General features: G+C 39.6%; 2 protein-coding genes and 1 long non-coding RNA gene across 5 annotated transcripts; 2 read left to right on the forward strand and 1 right to left on the reverse strand.

The window, feature by feature from the left end:
* Positions 1-3,635: 3,635 nt before the first annotated feature.
* On the reverse strand, positions 3,636-7,292 carry LOC146521426 (heat shock 70 kDa protein 12A-like). Of its 3 annotated transcripts, none has more exons than XM_085154978.1 (4): positions 6,989-7,101; positions 6,352-6,589; positions 6,106-6,277; positions 3,636-4,743 (listed from the first exon to the last, which is right to left on the reverse strand). In XM_085154978.1, the coding sequence occupies exons 2-4, from the start codon at positions 6,529-6,531 to the stop codon at positions 3,668-3,670; spliced, it is 1,428 nt and encodes a 475-aa protein (XP_085011104.1). In that variant the 5' UTR covers positions 6,532-6,589; positions 6,989-7,101; the 3' UTR covers positions 3,636-3,667. The 3 variants fall into 3 exon arrangements, with proteins under 3 accessions (XP_085011104.1, XP_085011103.1, XP_085011102.1); XM_085154977.1 differs by having other exon boundaries at positions 6,352-6,573; positions 6,985-7,097; XM_085154976.1 differs by having other exon boundaries at positions 3,641-4,743; positions 6,352-6,576; positions 6,989-7,292.
* A 1,722-nt stretch (positions 7,293-9,014) lies between these two features.
* LOC146521427 (uncharacterized) lies at positions 9,015-10,766 on the forward strand. The gene is made up of 3 exons (XR_014873430.1): positions 9,015-10,072; positions 10,199-10,246; positions 10,630-10,766. It is a non-coding gene; the product is annotated as an uncharacterized LOC146521427 (long non-coding RNA).
* A 182-nt stretch (positions 10,767-10,948) lies between these two features.
* LOC146521428 (uncharacterized) lies at positions 10,949-12,926 on the forward strand. Its single transcript, XM_085155248.1, has 6 exons — positions 10,949-11,016; positions 11,718-11,765; positions 11,864-12,041; positions 12,133-12,231; positions 12,317-12,394; positions 12,569-12,926. Exons 1-6 carry the CDS (start codon positions 10,979-10,981, stop codon positions 12,788-12,790), a joined length of 663 nt encoding a protein of 220 aa, XP_085011374.1. The 5' UTR covers positions 10,949-10,978; the 3' UTR covers positions 12,791-12,926.
* Positions 12,927-21,143: the final 8,217 nt, after the last annotated feature.

Here is a 21,143-nt window from a genome sequence, read left to right on the forward strand (position 1 = left end):
GTTTTAATGTTCTTCATTATTAAACATTCGCACATGAATAAGTGACGTCATATTCAGTACTTACTTTTGACAGTTCACTTTTCGGCCGCTCCCTTCTGCCGTATTTTGCGGCAAAATTATCCACACCCACCGCCGCGCTATGAATTGTGGGATATATGGGACCACGAAGCGTGCACCGGACCACGCTTGGTATTTGGGGAAATTGACGGCGCATTTGGAGTATGTATTTGAAGTACACTTCGAATTGGGACAGCCGTCGTCGCGTGGCGGTGACGTAACCGCACTTAAAATGCGTACTTCAAGCGTGCATACCCCGAAATGGGACACAGCGTATGTGTAGGACTGAGGCACTGACCCTCAGATCTGCTTTTTACATTATCCCTTTGCACAGAGGTTTGAGTAAAGGAGTATCACAAGTGTTTTGGAGTCAATAGTGTTTATTTTTTCCAGCTGAGTAACAAAGGGATCAGAGAGATCAATGAGAATGATTTAAACATCCTTCAGAGCAGTGAAATTTGATGCTGGTAAAATATTGTTTTTACAGCTCAGGGTAGAAATTTTATCCCACATCATTCTGTTTTATTTAGCAAACAATACATGTCATCTGGTCTTCGCCTGATTTTGTTTGAGTTAATTTATTCTCTCTTTATTGGGCAAACAATAGTCTGTTTGCAAGAAGTGTGAAATGTTCCCAGTGGCTCTCACGTGTCAGTCTGCTGTTTTCCTATAGCTCAGAGTCACAAACTGCAACCACATAAGTAACAAATTCAACACAGATAAAGATTAAATATTTAGTTATTCTCAGAAATGTTTCTGCAAAAAAGTGACTTAATCAGAGCAGAGGTAACACTGGAGCATCATGAAAAGAGAGGCAATAAGAAACCATCTCACCATCAGAACAGACAGTCAGCATGACTAATGAGTGACACATCATCATGTGAACGAATGCTGCAGTCATGATGTATCTTACAGCAGAGCTTGATACTATGTTGATATGTTTTAAACAGTCGACAGTTTGTTAAACTCACAGGAGATCTCAGTTAAACATGGTTTAACAAGGACAATGAACTGAGTAAGATGAAATGGCCCAAGTGGAGGGTGTGGTTTAGTAACACAGTCTGTCCACAGGTTGGGTGTTGTTATATTAGAGATTATCTTAACTTCTAAACAGCAAAGATTACAAAGCATCACAAACTGAAGAGAAAACTGCTGTGTATAAGTGCAACTGAATAGAAAACATAAGTGTTTATTCTGCTTTTGAAGTTAAATGCACGTAAGTTAAATAAACATTTTGACTACGACTAATCAGACACTACAAATTGGGAGTGGAGGAGTCCGGTCAGGCAAATCTGTACCACATATCTTAGTAAAACATGAAAGATTTGAATTTCAAATTTGATGGAAAGTTTCTGCTCATATTTACTGTCTCTTCTTTGTGTTGTGTGGAGCTTCAGTGCCAAGATTACCTCAGAACAACAACAACAAAATTCTACTGGAGCTTTTTGCAGTTCATGGATAGTGTATTTATAAGTCACTGAGTATGAAAAAAAAAAAAAAACCTCACAGAGAAAACGAAAGTAAAGCAGTAAGTTTTGTTTTACAAGAAATGAGAGAGGTGGAGGGTTGGGCTCCACCCACAGCCTGCAGCAACTGTTGGTCAATTGGAAAGTTTTCAACATTTATTCATTCATTTTAATTCATAAAAACATGCTAATGGCATATAACTCATTGTGCAGATAATCTGATACCCCCTCACCTAGCAAACAGATAACAATGTTTTCACAGTAAGTATAAACAGAGTGCTTACTGGGCAGGACACAGTTCCATGATTGGTCATTTTGGTGATTTACAAAACTAACCAAGAAATTAGTTTGTTATTGTTACTGGAAGTGGACGAAGACCCTCCTACTCCACCTCATATACAAGGGAATGCGATGAGTCCACAGGTTATGAAGACAACTAATTTCCTTACAGGAAGAAACATGTTCATAACTTAAAAAAATAAAATATTTTATTGAACAATGACTTTAAAACAACACATTAAAGCCCTTTATTGTGGTCAAACAAGCAATAATGGGTGTTGTACAGGATCATTATGATACAGGGCCTAATTATTATTAGGTATTAGCAATGAGCACTGATAGCAGTAACTGTGACCTTCCAAGGGGAAAAAACATTTTCACACTTATTTTGGAAGAAAAAACAGCAACATTTTTTTCCCCCAGATTGGATAAATGTAACTTTTTATGTCCCAATTATCATTCAAATTAAAGTAATAGAAGTAATACTTCAAAATAACTTCTCAATAACATTATTTAAATTTTGTTCTATGTAATTTTGGTTAAATTATTTAAGAATTATTGACTCACTGGGTAGATTGTAAAATATATATACAGGAACCATACTCTAATAAAAATATTAAAAATTATACATTTTGAAGGATTTAAAATAAGCAAAGTCTTTGGACATTAAGGTACAGTTTAGCATTTTTATGAAGAAAAGAAAAAGAGAAATCAAAATTCCAGGTGTGTCAAGGTGGATTGAATTATACACAAGTTTTATTTATATAGTTTGATGTCTTGGGGAAGTCCGTGTCTGCTTTAAATGGCTGTAAGAATGATCTGTACATTTTTAATGGTAATAATTTAATGGTAATAAAGCAAAAATGCTTCCAGACTTTACGGCCTTTATCACTCACTGGTGAATACACAGAACTATACACAAGTGTGTAAGGACACCAGCACCAAACTCATGTTTTCTTAGTTTAACTTCCCTGTATTTGATTCTCTAAATTTTGGGAGCAATATCAATTTAGTTATCTGGTATCAACCAATGGTATCAACTAACACTGGTCGATTCAATGTTTTAACTGTGAGACCTGCATGATTTTAGTTTCATCCTCTCAGGCTAACATAAATAAATATCCAAAACACAAGAGATGTGGAAGATGTGTTCTGCCTAAATTATCTTCATTGTATCAATAATGCATTGATAAACTTAAATTATCTGAACTCCTGTAAACTTTGGCATAAAACATCATTGTATAAGTAGAATGTAAATGGAAAGAAAAGTGTCTGGAATTCTCTAAGTTTCAAGAAGCTTCTTCAGATCTGGAGTCAAATGGTGGAGAGTCCCAGATTTAAACCCTATGGGAGAGTCCCCCAAGAGGGACACGGAACCCCTATTGGTTATTACCAAAGGCCATAAACATCCTTACCTCACACATGCACTGATAAAGACAATTCCATGCAGCCATTTATTTCCCATTTCCCTTTATAAATCACTAACATGCAACACCAAGTTTGATGAGCAAGAATGCAGAACTGTGCACTCCCCCCCCCCCCCCCCCCCACACACACACACACACTTGTTGGCTGTAAGTATGATTTGTACATTTTTAATGGTAATAAAAAAAAATGCTTTAATAAACTTCAGTGTAACTGCACACTGGTTCTCATTAAATCTCATAAGAAGAAAGATGTTTTCACTACTTGTGTGATACAGAAAATAAACTGTTAGAGTACCTATTATAGCTTAAGGACAGCAGTGACTCTAACATCAATATATTTATTTGTTTGTCTGATCCATCCATCCATCTTCATCTGCTTTATCCGGGGCCGGGTCGCGGGGGCAGCAGTCTAAGCAAGGAAAGTGATTTCCTGATGTTTCAGGAAATCACTTCTGCCACGTGGTTTCTGAACAATCTCTTTGATTTAGCCATGAAGTCGAGCTCAGTTTTAACGGTTGAACCTGAATCTACATCTATGGCTGTGACCGTCATTTCTGTGGCACCAAACTTGATTTGTAGTTTGATTTCACGATTCATGCCGCGTGCTGTGTGAGGTGACTCAAGAATAATAGAACCAATGTTCTCTACTCCCCACTCATCCACATACATTAGACCTTGGATATTTCTCTCTGTGCGATAAAATGCAAAGGTAACCGCTGTCTGATCTCTTTCTATTGGAGTGCAGTTGTACTCACTGGTTTTATCCCAGCCCACTTCCTCGTTTTCCTTCACCAGTACACAGAAAATATCACTACACCACTCGCCCTCTTTGTTTGTGTATCTCTTGTCTGCCCTATGATTGGATGCATCAAACCTAAGAGTCAAAGAAACCCCGTAAGTAAAGGCACTTATTCGAGATGCCACCAATGCTGGGTTTCTTCCAAACAGCACAGCTCCCTTCATGATTGGTTCTTGAGGATGAGAAGGACACAGAACTTTACACTGATCACCAAAGTGATGGGTAATATGCTGACGCAGAATCAGGCTTCTAGCGTAGCCTCCGACTAACAGAATGTACTCAATCCTGAAATCTTTCTTCAGGATTTCTCTGAGGCTCTTGGTGATGCCATTCAGACTCTCAGCAAAGAAAGATCGTACTTTCTCTTTTGAGATTTTGATGGCTCCTTGATTCCAGGAAACACCTCTCAGGGATTCAAAAAATGTTTCCATTTTCTGCTTTCCTTTTGCCATTTCACCCAGGTTATATGGGCAGCTGATATCAACATCATCATCAATTTCTTTTAAAATTGATATTTCATACATCATCTTCTGCAGCTCTCCTGGATGCTCTTTTTCATATTCATCCCACAAACTATCACTGAAGATTTCTTTGAGGAACTCTTTGAATTTTCTATCCACAATTTGTCCCCCCAGATCATTTCCTGAGGCCTTGTGCAGCTCTTTCAGGGCTCCTCCCTCCAGGACTTCATGAACAGTGATGTCAATGGTTCCACCTGCAACACACAGGAAGTAATTACAAGTGACATCTTTACAAATCATTCTCTCCTCCACCCCCCAAATGCAGACTTTACGGCCCCTTACACACTTGTGTATAGTTCTGTGTATTCACCAGTGAGTGATACACAGAACTATACACAAGTGTGTAAGGACACCAGCACCAAACTCACATTTTCTTAGTTTAACTTCCCTGTATTTGATTCTCTAAATTTTGGGAGCAATATCAATTTAGTTATCTGGTATCAACTAGTGAAATGGTTAAAATGGTAAATGGCCTGCATTTGTATAGCGCTTTTCTAGTCCTTAAGGACCCCAAAGCGCTTTACACTACATTCAGTCATTCACACACTGGGGATGGCAAGCTACATTGTAGCCACAGCTGCCCTGGGGCGCACTGACAGAGGCGAGGCTGCCAGACGCTGGTGCCACCGGGCCCTCTAACCACCACCAGTAGACAAATATGGGGTTAGTATCTTGCCCAAGGATATTTGGCATGCAGCCAGGAGGCAGCCTGGGATTGAACCACCAACCTTCTGATTAGTGGCTGACCTGCTCTGCCACCTGAGCTACAGCCACCCAAGTGGTGTCAACTAACAAGTTTCAAGAAGCTTCTTCAGATCTAGAGTCAAATGGTGGAGAATCCCAGATTTAAACCCTATGGGAGTGTCCCCCCAACAGGGACACTAACCCCCTATTGTTTATTACAAAAGGCCTTAACCACCCTTAACTCGCACATGCACTGATAAAGACAATTCCACTCAGCCATTTTTTCCCATTTCCCTCTATAAATCACATGCAACACCACGTTTGATGAGCAAGAATGCAGAACTGTGCATCCCCCCCCCCCCCCACACACACACACACTTGTTTGCACTGACTATCTCATTGAACATCTGTATAGTGAAAATAAAGGCATTCTATTCTATTCTATTCTATTCTATTCAATGACAAGCTAACATTACTTTAATGTCTTCATACCCCATGTAGTAGTTATCTAGCTAACATTAGCACATTTATTTGTTGAACAGGTTTTTTTTTTATTTTTGAACGTTGAAGTTCTCTTGAAAACCTGTGTAGGTCACAATCAGCCAGGGTTTCGGGTGAACTCATTATGAACCTAGCCCCACCCTATCATGTGATTCCCTGAGGTCAGATGGCCCAGGATGTGAGTGGGCGTTAAGGTGTTTGAGAAGGGATCTCAAAACTGGATTATAGATGGCAGACAGTTGGTGTCGTAAACCACCACCTCTGTTCAAAGATGGTCATTCACAGTGGGCGTAAATGGCTTCTATCACTCCTCTTTCAAACCATGAAAACATAAAAAGTAAGAAAAACTGCACTATGAAAACATAGAGTACCTCCACAGTCCACCACAATGTATTGTGTTCCTGAAGCCTGTTCGAATGTGACTCTGCTGTTATTTTCTGTTTTAAAACCATCAGCTGGCAGCTTCTTACACCAAACTGAGGCTGCTTCTGGTTCCAGTGCAATGACCAATCTGTCTTCCTTTCCTGCGGTAACAATTCCTGCCTATAAATCAAAGGTAAATTAGTCATTTTCTCTTTAAAACAGCTGTACAGTACATCTGTTTATTGTCGTTTTACTTGCGTCGCAGCTGCTCTCATGAACTGTTTTGCTGAAGGATCCCAGATGGCAGGTACAGTCACCACCCAGGTGAAGTCAGAGGCTATGAACTGCTTCCCATCAGCATTTTCTGAGATGAACTTCAGAGCGTCCTCCTTCAGGTATCTCAGAGCTTCTGTGAACACCTTCAGTGCCTTCATTGATCTTCCATTTGCAGCTTCAATTTTCACATCACTGTTAAGCTTCTATGATGGCAGACTGGATATGAATAACATGACAAAGGACTTCTGTCGTGTTGTTAGCTGTTAATTGCTTGATTTAGACTCTCATGTCAGAAGCTACAAACCTATTATTTCATTTACAGCTTCAGTTGTATATATCTATATCTCTCTATCTATATATCCTTTATTTATACTGTTAAAAGCCTTTTTCAAAAATGATCTGGCCAAAAGATAATACTTATGTTTAATATTAATGCACTTGTGTTTATGTTCATGTGGCTATCATCTGAAGTTATATTACAATTAGTAAGGTAGATCAGTAAAATGCTAGAGCTATATTTATTTATTTATTAGGACTTATAAAACATTCAACTCAAAGCAGAAAGTGTTAACCCATAATATTAGAATATTGACATAATCAGATTGTTACACTTACTTTGCCATAGAGGGACATCTTGAAGCATTCAAAGAAGAATTTATTTCTGGCTTTATCACTGCGTGTTTTAAAATAAGTTGACTGGGCTTCATAACCAAAGTTGAGAAATTTTTCATGCTCATCAAAAAGGATGCAGGTCGGAGTCTTTGGGGTCCTTAGTGCAACCTGTTCACCCCAGTATTTTAAACGAGGTTCAGTTTCTGCTTCTCTTTTTGTCAGACTGAAAGCATATCCACTGTACGCAGTGCCAAAGTCTATCGCTATGATGTATGAGTTATCCATTGTGGAAACAGTGCTGAAGAGCAGGAGCTACATAGTATTTATGAACAGACCAGGGGGTGGAGTTCAGTGAACTCCACCCCTGGTCTGTTGAGTTCAGTGTACAGTCATACTTGTGTCAGACTGGAAAAAGACTTTCAATACACACGACAGGAGACATCACGATGAGTATTCAAAAGTACCGCAGGTAAATACATTATATAAACCTGTATCACTGCATAAACTGGCAGATTTAAATGTTTATACTAGTTAAAAGTATTTAAACATGAAAATGACTGAATGTAATGTAAGTTTTGTTCATCAGCTGCTGTAGTTTGAAATGGTAAGACAGAGTATGAAGTGCACAGCTTAGGTTTAGTATTTTTCCTCTCTGGACATTTATCATTTGCCTAAATATCTGTGATATCACTGTTTAATCTTTACCTTCAAAATAGAAGTTGTTATCGAGCAGGAACTCCACAGGGGTAAGGATTCACTCTTTTTTATATCATTTGATGTTTCTGATCAGAAATTTTTGAAATTTACCTGGTTTCCACAGCTGAACACAGGATAGACTGCATGAATTATAATCTATGTTGCTATGATCATCTCATCATAAGATTTTACATTTTTAAAAAGTTTAATAAACATTACTCTAAAATTAATACTTCTATTTTTTTTTTTTGTGTGTGTGTATTGTGTATTGTGAATAATCTCTCTATGATGTTTTTAAACAGTTTGGCTGAGATGGGAAAAAAACTTCAAGATGCAAAGTAAACATTTTTTTCTCATCTTTCATAAAGGCCTCAAGTTTCTCATTCCTTCTTTTTATGTCATCCCTTTTTAATCTGTTCACTGAGACTTTTGTTTTACATGCTGTATATTTATCTCACAGGTCTGTGGTGAAACGTCAAGAGGAGGAACTGAATTCAGTCAAAGAGAGGTACTGTTGGCATAATCTGGTGAAACATCAAAGTCTGCTGTCTAAACACTTACATTGTTAAAGTATTATTTTAAACTGTGAAATCTTGCAGTCTTTTGCAGAGTGGTATGCTTGATTATATGCTTAATTAAACTAAAACACATGAGTTTTGCAAGAGAACCTGATGAGATGAAATTTTAAAAATTATTTTCCCGGTTGCAGTGAGTAAATATCTATAAGAAACGGTCAAAAAAATTCTATGCAGTTTTTTGGTTGCAGACCTGTATTATCGATCATCAGCAAGTGTGAGCATTCACAAAAGACACAAAATTCTCTAACCTCAATAAGGGAGGTTTTAGCAGTTTGTTGGTCTTGAAATTTTGGTTTCTGTAACCCACACGACAATCTTCCTATAGAACCTATAAGGTTGTGCAACAAACCCAGGAACTCTACCGTGATCAAGTTAAATGTTAAACATTTATGACATTACAATTAGAAAACGACTAAACAAGGATGGGTGTTTGAAAGGGTCATAAGAGAAATCCTCTTCTATCTAAAAGAATATAGCAAAATGCTCTAAAAAGTAATTCAGAGGCTTAGTAAATATCACTATAAATATAAGTTAGATGATCGTGATAAAATCTCTGAATATCCTTTTAGTAATTATTTGAGTTTGATAAGTTGAAATAAATGTCTAAAATGTTAAAGTTTGTGTTTGTGTTATATTAAGGTATTTATTTACATTTATCTCAGACAAAAAATTCAGTATGTGGTCCACAGAATACCTTATTTGCATGTACTTAATGCTACTTTTTGTTTAAAATTGAATCTAAATATTTGAGAAATAGGTATACTCATCAGTATCTTGTACTAAAATCATTAATTATTCAAATCAATATTATTTATTGTCAGCAACTACAACTGAAAAGTGTACGGAAAACACAATAATGTAGAGTAACTGAGTACCACGAGCCTTTTCATTGTTTTGTTCATTTTGTTTTTTAAATACTCTGAGCTTTTGTGTTTGCTCTCCTGGTTTGCCATTTATCCTTCAAGTATGTAAGGCTTTGAGCTAAAAGGGAAAAGGCTCTTGTCTTTTTAGTGCTTGTTTATTTCGAGTTATTTCCATGTTTATGAAAATGTAATTTTCATTTGGAAAAATGTTAACATGTGGTCATTTTTCGTACATGTATTATGAATGACACAGCTACATATTAGTTTGTTTTTTTAGATTTAGACTACCAGTGAAATAAAATAATGGGTGAATGACTGAATGTGTAAAGCGCTTTGGACTCCTTAGGAACTAAGTAAAGTGCTATACAAATACAGGCCATTTACCATATTTAATATAAAGTACAATTTTGATTATGTTCAGTTTACAATATTAAGTAAATGGAACAAAATTTTGGATTAACTGACCATCTATATTTCAGTTACATTGACCAAGCATGTCAGTGTTATTTACTCATTTTTTTTTGTTTAACAACTACAATTATTCATTTCAACTTAATATGTTTAAGCTTTAGTTATTTAATTGATCAAGTATATTGAACAGATTTGACTGGTTTCCAATCTACTCAATATTTTTAAGTGTAAAAGTGTTGCCTCAAAAATTTTAAGTAAATGCCAGTTTTAGTTTTTAGAGTGTAGGTTTGCAAAGCTGCAGGTGAACAAAGCACAAGACTTCTGGCTGATAAAGTCACACAGGAAACCACCTCTGCAGGTTACTGCTGCTAAAGGATGTTCTACACGCTGAATCAGGTGGTGGACTTGTATACATAACTGTAGATACAGATTTATTTCTAATCATGGAGCTGACTGAATATATTGTGTATTGTGAATAATCTCTCTATGATGTTTTTAAACAGTTTGGCTGACATGGAAAAAAAACTTCAAGATGCAAAGTAAACATTTATTTTCTCATCTTTCATAAATGCCTCAAGTTTCTCATTTCTTCTTTTTATTTCATTTTTTTAATCTGTTCACCAAGACCTTTGTTTTACATGCTGTATACTGTATTTCTCTCACAGGTCTGTGGTGAAACGTCAAGAGGGGGAACTGAATCCAGTCAAAGAGAGGTACTGTTGGCGTAATCTGGCGAAACACCAAAGTATGTTGTCTAAACTTGGATAATTACACTTACATTAAAGTATTATTACGCTTAAAGTATTATTTTTTTTAAAAAAAAAAAATAAAACTTTTGCATTCTATTGCAGAGGGGTATGATTGATCACCAACTTTGCAATGCAGCTTAGTAACAGTGGTTTACGAAAACAAACAAAACAGATTTACTTTATAAAGAAAGACAAATGTAGCATTTAAACAGTTAGATTTGGTTTCTATATGTTTAATCTAATTTTAAAAAATTATTTATCTGATATTGTACATGAAATTTGTGTTTAATAATGAATTTGTGATCTCTTGTGTTTTAACAGATTAATCTGTTTATGTTTTTAAATAGTTTGGGTGAAATGGAAGCATTTAGCAAAGTGAGCCTCCAAAATGCAGGGTAATTATATTTCTGCAATATTTATAGACAACCAATAAAAAGTATTTATATTCACTGTCTCTCAACATACATGTTCATGATTATTCAGATCATTCTGGTTCTGGTTCTAATATTAGTTCATTTTAAACTTGAAATTTTATCCATAAACTTTTTGAATGATTTTTTTTTTTATATATACTGCTATTTTACTAAGAGATCTGCTTTTAAAAACATAATAAAATAAAAAGGGGAATGAAAATTGAAAGTGAACCTCTACAAGAATAACCTTTTTTTTTTTTTATGTTTTAACAGTTTGGCTCCGATGGAAGAGTTTTATAAAGAGAAACTCCAACAAGAAAGGTAAACACATTTCAATACAAAAAGAAAGACGTAAAAATGTTTCAAATCCACATCCAGGCTGTGGTGACAGCCAACTTTTATCATTTTATTTATTATTTTATTAATAGAAGGATGTGTTTCCTCAATCACAGTGACCTTCATAATATTTGGCACAGAGATACATTTTTCCCCTTTTCTACCTTGTGCTCAAGATTAAAAATATATATATAATTAAGCAACTGACATGTAATAAAAGTGAAGACAGCAGACTTTCTCAAGGTATTATCTGTTTACATTTTGCAGAAATTACACAAGTATTTATACCTTAATGTTAGAGCACGGCAATTTGTCAGACATAGCGATGGCATTTATGTCAAGGTATTCATGTGTTAACTTTTTTATTAAAATCCCTTACATATATGACCGCTTGCTGCCTTTAAATTTGATTTTCCCCAGTTTTCATCTTTAAGGAACTCCTCTGTTGGTGTGGCTGTATGCTTGTGAACTCTGAATATCCAAACAGTTAGTTTGGTGGATTTATTCCAATTTGTTTTATTTAAAATAGCTTCTTTTGCAACTAAAGACTCCAAAGGTCATGACAAATTATTAATTCACAATTTTTCAGATGATAAAGGAAATTGAAACCACTTGCAAAACAAAACATTGTGGAGCTGTGGAGCACAGAAACAAATCAAATATTTTTACCAAACACTATTCCACAGATCTGCACATAAAGAAACTGAAGAAGAATTGAGATCATTCAAAGACAGGTACTGTACAGAAACATTGATTTAACAGTGCTGTGTACAATGCTCCAGACATCACCATATTTTTTTTTTCTTTCAACATTATCTATTATTATTACCAGAGTGGCAGGAGACATTGATCTTCCGCTAAAGACGGGGAACTCTGAAAACATGAACAACCCAGTGAATGAAACCAGACTGAAAGAGATGTATAAAGAGCTGTGGAAGGACTGGGCTAAAAACAAGGGTTTTCTGCAGGCAGCTCACAGCAACCCAGAGGAAATCAAAGCTGGGATTCAGGTACATTATATAGTCTGAAGAGGTGAGATTTGAGTGTAGTATGAGCTTTATTGTTATAAAAAAATATTTGCATTCACCCTGATAATTATAGCAGACCTTTCAAAATGGGGCAGAGGAAATACACAACAGGAAGAAACGGATAGAGTCAGAATTTAACCTAAATGCGGACAACACTCCAGCATCTCCGAAGGTACTGATGTGTTTTGGATGTGTTAAACATGATCACTAAAGCTTCTGTGATAAAGATCAATGACAGGTTTCATTATTTGTTTCAGGTTCATGAATTAACAAAGTTAACCATTCAGAACCTTCAGCTTGCTGTTTACTACAGTTTCAAAGACACTGCTGCTCAGGTTTGTTGGAATTACAGACACAACATTACACACATTGTAAATACACCACACTGTGCATTTGTGGCACAGGCAACCAATTGCAAGATATTAAACTGTGTGTTTAAACACAACAGCTGCTTTTTTGAATAAATTTTGTTTGTAGTCATGTAAACTTAAATAAATTCTCAATGGCAGGGGTTCCACGGACAGGAAGGTGAAACTCGTGATGACAGCATGAAAAGTTTCGTCTCGAAGTGCCGCTGGCTGAGCAGCTTAATGGCTTTGAACAACCCCCCTCTTCAGCCTGACTGGATAAATCATCATCCCGGGCAAGATGCTTGGAACATTTTCCCACAAGAGATCAGAGCTGAATCTACCATGTCGCTCTGCCAGGGCCACTCTGCAAATGTTCTTTAATGTCTTTGCCCATTACAGGGCCCAGACATGAGTGAGAGTGATGACCTCTAGAACAATCTTTGTAGAAGTAAGAGAACTCTAACTTAGTTTGTGAAATAAAATGAGCACATGTTTTTTAATATATCCTTGAGAGATCAAAATGACGAACGCTGCACTACTTTTGCGTTTTTAATGAAAACTGTTATCCAAAAGGCGTCTTCGGTTTTAGAGTAATTGGTAGAAAAATACAGATGATTTACAAAAAAAAAAAAAAAAAACATATTGGAGACTTTCCTCTTGGAGGTGGTCCTGAGGGTCGCTGGCCCACTTTTGATAATGAGAGTTGTCACATGAACCAAGGAGTGGAAAAAGTCACTGGGACCAAGATGTAAAATGTTAGTAAGATATTGCCCCACCCGACTGAGTTGTTGAAGTCACATGAGGCAAGGGGTGAGTGGAGGTTGAAACACCCGGGTAGGGATCTCAAGACTGCACTGTCGGTGAATGATAGGTGGTGTTAAAGGTCACCACCTGAGTTCATTCCTGAACAGAGTAAATGTCTACCATCTTTATCACCACTTTACACTTTAAAATCAGTTTGGCATATTACATTCTGCAGCATCCATTTTCTCTTCATGCTGTAGCATTTTTATGTTACAGTATGAAGTACTTTTACAGTATTTTTATGTCTCCAGTAACACAGTAATCATTTTTGACCAGGATATGTCTTTCAATACATATATTAAACAAATATGTAGATCTGCTTTCTTCCATTTGCACAATATCTCTAAAATGAGGAATATCCTGTCTCAGAGTGACGCTTAGTTAGTTACTTATGCTGGAATAGTTGTAGGCTGCTGGGGGATTCCCATGATGCATTGAGTTTTTCCTTTCCAGTCACCTTTCTCACTCACTATGTGTTAATAGACTTCTCTGCATTGAATCATACTTGTTATTAATCTCTGTCTCTCTTCCTCAGCATGTCTTCTATCCTGTCTTCCTTCTCTCACCCCAACCGGTTGCGGCAGATGGCCGCCCCTCCCTGAGCCTGGTTCTGCCGGAGGTTTTTCCTTCCCACTGTCGCCAAAGTGCTTGCTCATAGTGGGCCATATGATTGTTGGATTTTTGTCTGTATGTATTATTGTAAGGTCTACCTTACACTGTTGTGATTTGGTGCTGTATAAATAAAATTGAATTGAACATAAACACCTGTCTCCTCTGCCATCCCATCACCACCCCATGAGCTCCCTGCACCACCTCTCCACTACAGCAGGCCAGAGACCACACCCCTGCCACAATTTCAAGAAAAAAGTTTTCCCTTAACTGACTGTAATGTGTTTGAAAGTACTGCTCTGTCAGGGAAAAAAGAGAACTTGATCTGTTTATTATTTCTGTTAATTTCTGTTAATACTTTTAATTTTTTTAATTTATTCTGATAATTTAATTATCAAAAACAATCCGAAATAAGTACAACAGAGGTTTACAGCTGACAGTCCATGCTCCGTGTTGTATTGCCTTGGTTTATTAAGAAGTAACATGCTTGACTTTGACTTGTAGTAAAAAGGCCGTTCTTAGTGTCCTGTGTGTTTTAAAACTTGGGATATCCTTTAAGGAAAAGATAGGAAAATCAAGAAATATACACTTTGTTAGTTGTGCTAACGTCAGTAGGCCACTGTTGTGTTTGTAATTTGACTTTAGAACAAATTGAGTAGAAGACCTAGTGGGATGTGAGGGTGTGCTAATCTGTCAGAAGGATAAACTGCAGAGGGGCTCCAGCTGCAAAGGTGGAAGCTCAACAGCATGTGTAATGTCATATGTCAAAGGTGGGTTGTCCTTCATAGCATAGGTATTGACGCTGGTATAATATTGTTTTTACAGCTTAGGGTGGAAATTTATTTAGCAAACAAAACATGTCACGTGGTCCTTGCCTGCTTTTATTTGAGTTCATTCATTCAGTTCATTGGGCAAACAATAGTCTGTTAGCAAGGTGAAGTGTTCCCAGATGCTCTCCCATGTCAGTCTGCGGTTTTCCCATAATTCAGTCACAAAATGCAGCCACACGAGGGTCAAATTCAACACAGAATCAAGATCAAATATTTAGTTTTTTCTACAAAAAAGTTCAATAATCGGAGCTGAGGAGACACTGGAGCATCATGAAAGGTCACGAGTGTCACATAGTCATCTAAATAAATGCTGCAGTCATGATGTCAAAATCTTACAGCAGATCTTGATAATATGCTGATATGTTTTAAACAGTCAGCAGTTTGTTAAACACACAGGGCAACTCAGTTAAAGGGTCAAAGTGGAGGGTGTAGTTTGGGAATGCAGTCTGTCCTCAAGTTGGGTGTTGTTATATTTAAGATTTTATTTTGCTCATCATTTCCTCAACATTTAAACAGGAAGGATTAAAGTGCATCAAAAACTAAAGAGAACACTGTTGTATAGAAATAAAGTTGAATATAAAACACAAGTGTTTATTCTGCTTTTGCCATTAAATGAACTTAAGTCAAATAAACATTATGACTACAACTAGTCAGGGACTCAAAATGGAGAACAGAGGAGAGTCAGGTCACGATAAGTTAGGCAAATCAGTCCCACATTTCTTAGTAAAATACAAATAATTTGAATTTCAAATTTGATGGAAACTTGTGCTCATGTAAAATTTGCAGTCTCTTCTTTGTGTTTTGCTTCTTGAGTGTCAAGTAAACCTCAGAGTAAAAAAATTTAAAAAAGCAAATTCTAATGAAGTTTTCTGCACTTCATGGGATTTCATAGTTTATTTATAAGTCAAAATGAATCTTTTAGGCACACCTTGCTAGGTATGGCATGTACATCTCACAGAGAACATAAATAATTCCACAGACATCCTCCACGTCCTGTGGGGCAGATGCTCATGAGGAGCATGCACACTTGTATATTGTGTAGTTTAGACACAAATTAGAGTTCATTTACAGACAGATTTGGGTTCAAATAAAGGTTATCTATAGTCATTTCTACAATAATAAAAATTATGCAGCTACAAGAGCACAACATATTGATACATTTTTAAATTCTAGAAATATTTAATACTTCAGAATTTTTTTGTTTTATTATTATTATTATTATTAGTAGTAGTAGTAGTAGTAGTAGTATTACTGCTATTTTCTTGTTATTTTCTTCTTAATATAACTGCACACTTTCTATATGCTCATATAAAGCTGAGGAGCACGAGCCAAAGAATTGCATCATGGGTAAATGTGGCTACACTTGAAACTTAATTACCAAAAGCTTGAGTATTTCCTACCACTGTGAAAAATGCATGCCTTAAAAACACTGAAACTCAACCCTGACAGGACCATCATACACACACTGAGGAGAATGTAAATAATGACAGACACCATGAACCCTGCAGAGGAAACAGGATTCACACACACCAGAGACAAACAGGATAAAAATCAATCAAACTAAGCACTGGTGCACTTTTTTGTACTTTAGCCATATGCTTGCAATATATTTTATGAAGTTTAGCTGCTAATTGTGATACTAAATATTTAGAGTTCTGCTTCACAGTGCATTACTTAAAATAAAACAAAATAAACATGGTCACAGAGGTGTTTTTGTAATAGCATATTCTTATAAATACCAAATCTGTTCAAACATGTAATTTTGATGAATATTTTACTGTATTCAGGTGGTTATAGAAAAGACTAAAACAAGTATTATTAATGAACACATTTCGTAGGGTGTTTTCAGATTTCAGATCCCTCTTTTGGACCTTTTCTGCTCTTCTGTTTAAGCAATCTCAGCCTTGCCTCTCCCTGTCTTTTTCCCTTAGACTTCCCAGCCTGAGCTGTCCCTGTGACCTATTCATCTTCAATCCCTAAAATCCTCAGCTCTGCCACCTCAAAAAGACACCTCCTGTCTTTTTATCAGTTTCACATCTCCAAAACATACACACAGCATGCCTCATGGTAAACTTTAATATTCACTTTAGCTGCTGTCCTGTCACAAATCTTACCTAACACATGTCTACACTCACTCCACCCTGCCTATACTGACACTTCACCTTTTCTTTGAACTTTGCTTTGAATGGTTCGCTCCATACATTTAAACTGATTTACTGTCACTACCTCTACTCAATACATCTTCACTGTCCTAACAATCTTCTTCTCCTTCAAACATGTATTCTGCCTTTCACCTCTTCTCTTCAGAGCATACCTCTACCTCTCTAGGCTCTCTTACATCTCCCTCAACTAACTACAGATCACAATGTCCTCTGCAAACATAGCCGCCGAGCTTCCTGCCTGACTTCATCTTTCAGCCTGTCCATCACTACTGCGAACAAGAAGCTTTTCTTTGGCTGCCACTTCTCCACCCTGACCTGTCTTATTTGGCTCAGCAGAACTAAAATATATGTCCTGCTGCTTTTACACACGCACTCACATAACGCTCAGCGATTCTCTGCGCGATCAACCTCTCACATGTTTAGGCTTGCTGCAGGAGATTTCACTTGTCATGTTTGCATAGTAAGCTAACGATTGATAAGACGATGTCAGAGGAATTGGTGCGCAAATTATCATCACTCACCAATCAGTGCTGTCGCTCTCTATACACAGTTTGCGCGATTGCAAAGTGAAAGCAAAAAACAAGCGCAAATTCAAACGCGATTTCAATATTTATGGGAAATTTGGATGATGTCACTACAGAAACTAATACAGTCCACATGGTTTTTATTGCCCTATGCATCGCCAAGAAAACGGTCCTCATGAACTGGAAAAATAAAATAATCTTAATTCTAGCCAATATAGAAACTATCTAATAGATCACATTAGTCTCAATATAGCCTCTGCCACCACATTAGATCAATCCCTCTGGGCTCCTTTGATCGGCTCCATCACCTAGCAGGGGTGGGGGGTCGTGGTTTGGTCCCACCTTGGCTATTGTGGTTGATGTGGAGGTTGGGATGGGCTTAGGGCACCTGGAGGACTCCTAGAGACGTTATCCCTGGAAGGCTTAACCCGGAGATTGTGTTCATAACCTGGTTAGTGGCTCTGGTCGCTCTTAGAGGTTGTTCTCCTCGTGGCTGCGTGCAGCGGGGCTGGAGGATGGTCTGTGCTGGCGGACGTAGGTTACTGGCCTGGTGGCCTGGCTGCCCCTGAGTGGATCCGGGGCGGGCGTGGGGGTTTGGGGTTCGGGGGTGCTTCGCCTCCGTGCTGGGGCTCTGGCTGGGCCTTGGGGGCTTCGGTCCTCGTCGGTGTGTCACCGAGGCTGTGGGCGGGTGGGTGCACGGGGGCTCAGCCCTGGCGCAGGGGGCCTCTTGTGCATCGGCCTAACCGGGGGGCTCTTCAACTGGCAGGGAGGTTGTTCCATCCTTGCAGGAGTCGACTCTGTAGGTGGGGGAGAGACATAGGAGAGGTGGAGAATAAACTTAACCTGGGTGTCTGTTGTCTTGTGTAGTCTGAGAGATGATTGAATGTTGGGGTGGGTACAGTTTCCTCTGCGGTGGGGTAGGGTGGGCTGCCCCGGGTCCTGTGGGGCTTGGCAGTGCTGCTGCCGTAGGCCCCGGTCTGGATGGGCCTGGGCTCCCTTGCCTTGGTGGGTACCAGAGGACGGGGGTGCCTACTGGGGTCAGCGGGGGAGCTGGCCCTAGGGAGGGACATCCTCCCCTCCCTTCTTTTCCTCCCCATCCCCGGCTACCTCCCTCTTTCCGCTCCACCACACCCACCCACACAGGTAGGGCCTTGGGGTGCGGGAGTGTCACCAGGGTGCAGGGGAGACATTCCCCCCCCCCCCCCTGTCCTCTTCTGGCCACCTGTGCCTCAATTTTATTTCACAACTTAGACATCCACATTACTTACACTCTCATAACACACACACACACATATATATATATATATAGGGCCTTGAGGGTGGACACGTTAACGGCGTCCAGTAGACGGTCTGTGTATTCAAACCTACCTCTGGCGCCGGTGCCCACCTCTCAATTTTAAATCCATGTAGACATTGAGGGTTCTCGGGAGGGGCCGTGATAACACCTGCTGCTCTCTGGCAGCAGCACCATCCTCTCCCTTGTTTTAAATACACTTTAGAGCAACACGCAGCAACACTACACTTGAGCGGGAGGAGGGAGGTATGGGGTCTTAACACACCCCCGTTCTCTACTAGCCATCTGGGCGGGGGGGCTGGGAAGAGATGCTGGCTGTCCGATTGGCCTCCCTGCTGCTGTGGAGCCTGGGGCGGTCTGCTTGCTTCCACCCCGGAGGGAAGGGTAACATCTCTTGGGTCTGGGTGCCGTTTCCCCCTCTGGGGGCGAGGATACCTGGACCCGGGGTATAGAGTATGTTTGGGGAGTGTGATTGTGTGTACATGTCCATTTATGTCTATCCCTACGTTGGGTGAGTGCTGAGAGTTTGTATATGTGTGCATGAGGGTGGGAATGCATGTCTGTGTCTGTGTGTGCCTGTTTGTCTGTGTCTATATGTCAGGTCGGGTCTTAGACTCCACCTCTCTGGGAACTCCCAGGCCCTCCAAGTGTGGAGGCCTATCTCCCCTCACCACACTCCCTGCCGGTGACTGATGCCCTCAGGGGTCGGTGCATTGTTGGTTCTTCGTGTCCGGGGCTAGGCGCTCAGGTATGTACCAGCTCACTCCCGGTGGCTACTTGGCGGGGCCTGGCGCCTGCTGCTCGGTCAGGCCTCTTCCGGGGCGCGGATGGTCCTCGGGCCTCCAGCCTCTGTGCCTGCGGCTCGGTTCACTCTGGCACAGCTGGCTGCCGGCAGAGCCGGCGGGCACACCAGTGCAGCCCCCTCTAGCTTCTGCCCGGTGGCTACTGGATGACCCCTCGTCTGGGGATCCTCAGCACTTCCCATGAAGGTGGCACGGATGCCCCTCCGGTGGTCCTCCTTGGGCTCTTGCACTCTGGGGCCTCTGGATGTCTGAGGCCTGGATCTCCTCCATGCCTGCTTCATGCCCTGGGGGACAGGACTGTGGCTCTCTACATCCTCTTGCAGACCATTACATGGGGAAACCATTTGAACACAAGCGCGCCGACCCACACAGGTGTGCACACGGGTGTTCACTGTTCGTAGTCTTAAATCACACCTTTCTTGGCTGCTACTTAAAAGCACATTGTGCGCTGTCTGTCCTGCGTGCTGCACAACAACATTCAATATTTAGTATTTACTGCTGTTTACACTTAGCTAGATTAATGCGATGGTGTTGTGTTTAGTATGTTGCTTTGTTTTTTTTTGCTTGTTTTCTATTCTTTTTCTCTCAACAGGTGATCCAGGAGATATTTTTTTCCCCCCTTTCTCACTGTCCCTCTCCCCTTCTGTTTTTCTTTTCCTTCCTCTTTCTTTCTCCCTTTCCTATCCCTCACTCATGTCTGTCCCGTCTGTAACAACTGAAAATAACATAAAATAAATAATAAAAACAAAAGTCGATCAAATGGACCAATACGGCAATGCCATGATGATCCATTTGGCAAAATAAATCCATTGGGTATCCTTGTTGGTCTTCAGACAACAATTCTGACGGCTAAAGAACCAAATGGGACAGGCCAAAAAAAAAAAAAAAAAGTCACATATTGACAGTGGCTCACCGATGCCAATGACATAATTAGCCAGCTACATTTGCGAAAGAATGCAAAAGCATTGACATATATTTTTCCTTCCTACAATAAGCCGACGGGCAGGGCAGAGATAGATTTTGGTAGCCCGACTGGAAAATTCGCTAGCCCCGGGACGTCGGGCTAGCAATGTTGCGAGCCCTGTATCTGATTGAGGAATCACTCATCTTTGGAAAAGAGAGTTTATTACAGAGAAATGGCTCTTTCCAAAATAAAAGCTATACTATACGCTTCTTCTGGGCTATATTCTCAGCAGCATATTAAACATATCAGGTCCCCATAAGGAGAATCATGTGCTAACAGCTGTCTAAATGACTCGGGTAAAGTTTGTAGCATGCGTGCTTGTTGTTTTTGTTTGCTTCCACTTGTCTTCGTTGTCTTATATTCGTTGTGTTCCCACTAGTGCTGTGGGAGCTACCGCGGATTGCCCCGTGCGTGGGGCTGGACGGCCAACACGTTAACGATCTAACTGCGCTAACACGCTAGTTCCCACCCATGTAATTGAGCATTGCTGGCACATCCAACATACTGTTTTACTTTAGTCCATGACGCGCTTACCTTCAGGGTCATACGTCACATGAAGACCAAAATAGTTCCAAACGCCAGATCTGAATGAGGGTGGAGGAGGTTCAATTTGCCATGTTGCAAGGAGAGCTTAACTTCTGTCTCGCTAGCTTGCCCTGCGCTCAGTGAATCTGTGTTCGACTACTCCGCCTAGGCTGCACTGTCGAGCGCAGATCCACTGAGCGCTCAACACAGACAGCACCG

This window comes from Neolamprologus multifasciatus, chromosome 3 (assembly GCF_963576455.1).
Source record: "Neolamprologus multifasciatus chromosome 3, fNeoMul1.2, whole genome shotgun sequence".
NCBI classification, from domain to species: domain Eukaryota; kingdom Metazoa; phylum Chordata; class Actinopteri; order Cichliformes; family Cichlidae; genus Neolamprologus; species Neolamprologus multifasciatus.